The 4,497-nt window shown below is 37.5% G+C and overlaps 1 protein-coding gene across 1 annotated transcript; it reads left to right on the forward strand.

Moving 5' to 3' along the window:
- Positions 1,323–2,522, forward strand: LOC107613433 (ethylene-responsive transcription factor 4). The gene has a single exon (XM_016315418.2). The coding sequence runs from the start codon at positions 1,468–1,470 to the stop codon at positions 2,107–2,109; it is 642 nt and encodes a 213-aa protein (XP_016170904.1). The 5' UTR covers positions 1,323–1,467; the 3' UTR covers positions 2,110–2,522.

A 4,497-nucleotide genomic window follows, 5' to 3' on the forward strand; every position in this document is an offset into this window, starting at 1 on the left:
TTCCCAAACCTAGCCTCGAGAACGCCTCTTTCTCCCTCTCCCTTCCAAGTTCCAACCCTAATTTCCTACAAGTCTCTAACGACAGAAAAAACGTCTCCATCATCTCTACCACTATTGGCGCCGACCTCTATTTCTGCCATCGTGGACACAGCTTTTGCTACATGTGCATCATCACTCACCTCCGCAACAAGAGCGATTGCCCTTGCTGCAACCATTACCTCACCAATAGCCACCTCTTCTCTAATTTCTTGCTCGACAAGTTTCGCCTCTTCGATTTTTTTACTCTCCTTTCTGATTTAGCAGAGTTTATTTTTCGGAACTAGAAACTTTGAATTCTGTTCATTTGGATTGGAATCTGTTGTTTCGTTTACATTTAAGAGAGGAATATATGCGTGCTTCATTGTGAAAAGAAAAAAAAAATTTTGAATTCTACTTTTCGTACTTTAGGTGATATTAACCTTTTTCTAAACTAAAATTGTTCATGTTGCGTTTAAGATAAGAATCTGTGTTGTTGTATTTAGTGTTCTTTTTAGCTGAATAGGTCTAGCTAATATTATTTTTGAGTTTCATGATTCAGTGAATGGAATAATGTTGGTCTTACTGGCTTCACTAATGTCATTTTTCCTGTTTGTGGTAATTTGAAAGCGTGAAAATTTTTATCTTGAATATGAGAGTTTGAACTTAATTTTTATCTTGAACTGAATTTATTTCAAAATGCAACTTATTATTATACGATTTCTATACTAAAGAATGACCCTCTTTTCTCTGTGTGGTGTGTTTTCGCTACTCTTTTTTTCGTGTGTGTGGTCGTGGTTGGTGGAGTTAAAATACTATAGTATCAATGACAAAATTAATAAGTTATGAATAGGTTCTAATTAAGTTAAAAACTTTATTTTTTATTTCTGTTGAATTTATACTTGTGATTTTATTAAAAGTTAGTCACCATATATATCTGTTTAATAGAATTTTGTAAAATTTGAACTAATTTTTCATGTTTAATTAAATCAATTAATCAGTAATTTTATTGATTTATTGACTAATTTGATTTTCGCAGCCAAAGAAGGTGTCGGTATACCGGTATAGTAAGACCCAAAGGGATGAAACAAAAGAAAAGTGTTAAATGACTCCACTAAGGTGGCAGGAGGTGAGTGGAATGCAGGCATGAAACAAACAAAAGTGGTTTGTGTTACGGAAGCCACGTTTGTGTAAGCAACAATCGCCTAAAAGGAGCGTAGCTTTAGCTTTTTTTATTTACTATACACGCACGCATAACACACTACTTTCTCTCTCTTGCTTTTCTCTCTCTACACATTCTGCTATAAAACTACCCACAACCCCATCGCTTCCTTCAGACATTGTCTCAATCCCGACACACAATCACAAACCCCCTCCACCGCAACCACTTCTCACACTTTCTTCTTTTCTGTTACGTTTACGTTTGAATCTTAACAGAAAAACAAGAAACCGATGGCTCCAAGGGACAGAGCGACCGCACTTAACGGACCCAATCTCACCGCACACAACGCCAAAGAGATCCGTTACAGAGGCGTTAGGAAACGCCCATGGGGACGTTACGCTGCCGAGATCCGCGACCCTGGCAAGAAGACGCGCGTCTGGCTTGGAACTTTTGATACAGCGGAGGAGGCGGCGCGTGCCTACGACGCCGCCGCAAGGGAGTTCCGTGGCGCCAAGGCTAAGACCAATTTTCCGACTCCGGCGGAGCTTCTTAACAACAGCAACAGCTTCGTTAACATTAACAACAGCAACGCCGCGCGTAGCCCTAGCCAGAGTAGCACGCTCGATTCGTCTTCGCCGCCGCCGCCGCCACCGTCGGCGCAGCCGCAGCCGCATCCGCAGCTAGAACTCACGCTGAAGCCGTTTTCGTCCGCCTCCGCTTCCGCCGTCATGGCGTTCCCGGCGTCACGTCCTGTTATGTTCTTTGACGCGTTCGCGCGTGCGGCGGAGAACGTGAGCCGCCGCGAGATGTGTTTCATAGGCGGCGCGTGCAGCGACTCCGACTCTTCCTCCGTGGTGGACTACGAGGGCGTGCCACGTAAGGGACTGTTGGATCTCGACCTCAACATCGCTCCTCCTCCTGAGGTCGCTTGATACGGCACCGTTTTGGCGTTCTCTCTTTTTCGTTCAGAGACCAAAATTTTCGCCATTTTCTTAATTTTTGCTTATTAGGTTAAAAAAATGAAAAAAAAAGACGAACCAGAAGAACCACTCTCTCAGAGTTGTTACGTGTTAAAAAGAGAGAGGGAGATGAGTGAGTAGAAGCTAACACGAGGATTTGGATTTGTTGACCTTGAAGATGAAGGCGATGACGATCATAACCTTACGGTTTTTTCTTTTGTATATAAAAGTCCATAACTGAAAACCTGGCACATGTGGCCTTTTTTTGCAACCGAGAAATTGTTCCTTGTTTCTCATGGTTGTTCCTGCAAGTGATGTTAATTAATTTTATATGGTTTTTAATGCAGTCTTTCGTCCTATTAATCGAAAGCTCCTCTGCTTATTTAGATCTGTTATATTGTGTTTATGTTTTTAGTTTTGAGTTACATTTTAATGTATAGAAATAAAATTTTGCTTCAGTTTGGGGAAGCAATGAAAATGTGATAAGAGAAGATGAACGAACTATGAAGTCTTGGTTAATTGTTGTTCCTTCTCAATAGAAAATATTTATGGTATGGAAGAGTATAGGTAAATAATTTTTAATCAGCTAATTTTAAATAATTATTAATTAGTTAGTATAATGTGTGTTTGATGGTTAAACTAGATCCGGTGAAGTTCAAATGATTTTGATGCCATTTTCCGATTAAACGAGGGAATGTCCTTTGATTGTTTATTTTAACTTTGATGATGTGTGTTATTTGTTGGATGAGATCTGACAGACACGTCGCCGGCATTGTTTTGACTCTGATTAGGTTTTTTTTCCCTCTCTCTTTAAAAGCCCATTGGTATATTTACCTTTATTTAATTTTTTCTATTTTTTAAAGAGTATAAAATGTATAATTTAGATTAACCATCGCTAATCAAATAGCATAATTTAATTAACTACTCCAATTGGTAGTGATTAAACTATTAAAAGGCACAATGAAATAAAACTGTTGAGTTTAATTTTAATTTGTTGCCGCACCTTAATATTATAATGAAAAATGAAAATGCTACTAGAAGCGGCTTTATAGTTTATAATAATAATAATGTTTAACGTGGTCACGTGGACGGCTGCGCGGACGTTGCTATAGAAAATTGTTACAATTTTAAGTAAAATGAAAAAAGAAGAGAAGCAAAGCTCACTTTGCTTGATGCTGTCACTGTGGTCCCAACCCAACTCTCCACGACACGGTTTTGTAATTCAATGACTAAAAATAAATTTTAAAGAAAAAAGGAATAAAAAAGGAGCTTTTTCAGGTTCAGGTTCCATGATGAGGATTAAGGAGCGTGGGTAATTGATCTCTCGAGATTCGTGTATTGGTTTATTGTGTTGCGGCGCAAATCTCTATGCTCAATTTTCAATCCAACGGTCATCCTTGTACGGGGCAGCTCCACTTCTTGCTCTTGTTTTGGGGTGATACGCTGCTTTGTGCTTCATTTCTCTTTACCTGTTTTTATTTTCTTTTATTTTAATTTTTATCATAGAAAAATAAATATTAATTAAAACAACATGAAGATAATCTTGAAATTACTAAGTTGAAAATAATAGAGTTGTCGTTTTCGGATAAAAGATGAAGAAGTGGGTTGAGACGAGCGTGAGGAAAATGGGAATAATAAAATAAAATAAAATATATAAATGTGTGTTGGATGGAGGCGGCACCGACGGCGAAAACGGTGCGTGAGAAAAAGAGAACGAATTATAAGGGGCCGCGTATATGAGGTGGGGCCCAGAATGTGGCGTTGCGTGTTGACAACGTAGTTGTCGGGGTTAATGTTGTCTTCACGTGATGTTTCAGCGTAGCGCCCCCATCTTTTCCTGTGTCTCCACCTTTTCCCACCTCCTTCCCCCCTTTTTTATTCTCTCACGCCTCATTACCACTGTTAGTACTGTATACTACTAGTAGTACTTGTCGTATTTCCTTAAATAATCATACGGTGTACACAACTACAGCTTCACCAAATACCGTAATAAAAATACGACCACCAAATAATAATGGATTTAGCTAAACAAATTAAAATCTTTTTATTAAAAATATAAAAAATTTAAATTTTTAATATATTTATTTTGTATTTATTAAATGATAAAATGACAAATATTTTTGTGAAAGATCTGTCTTAATTGCCTTTAAGTGGTCTTTAAAAATAAGGATACACAGTCGTAAAAAATGGTATTGAGAAGTCTCTTTGCTGATGTATTTTTTTATATCCTTTATTTTAATGTTTCTTTTTCTGATGTATTTTTTAAATATTTACCACTTCTTAACTACTTATTTCTTTTTTTTAGAAATCAATAAAAATTTCTTCCTACCTAATAAAAAAGAGATAATAGAGATATGATAA

The sequence above is a fragment of the Arachis ipaensis genome, chromosome B08 (genome assembly GCF_000816755.2).
Source record: "Arachis ipaensis cultivar K30076 chromosome B08, Araip1.1, whole genome shotgun sequence".
In the NCBI taxonomy this organism is placed as follows: Eukaryota; Viridiplantae; Streptophyta; class Magnoliopsida; order Fabales; family Fabaceae; genus Arachis; species Arachis ipaensis.

What these genes read in the sequence shown, in the direction of transcription:
- LOC107613433 (XM_016315418.2), top strand. Translation starts at nt 1,468, where the DNA reads ATGGCTCCAAGGGACAGAGCGACCGCACTTAACGGACCCAATCTCACC.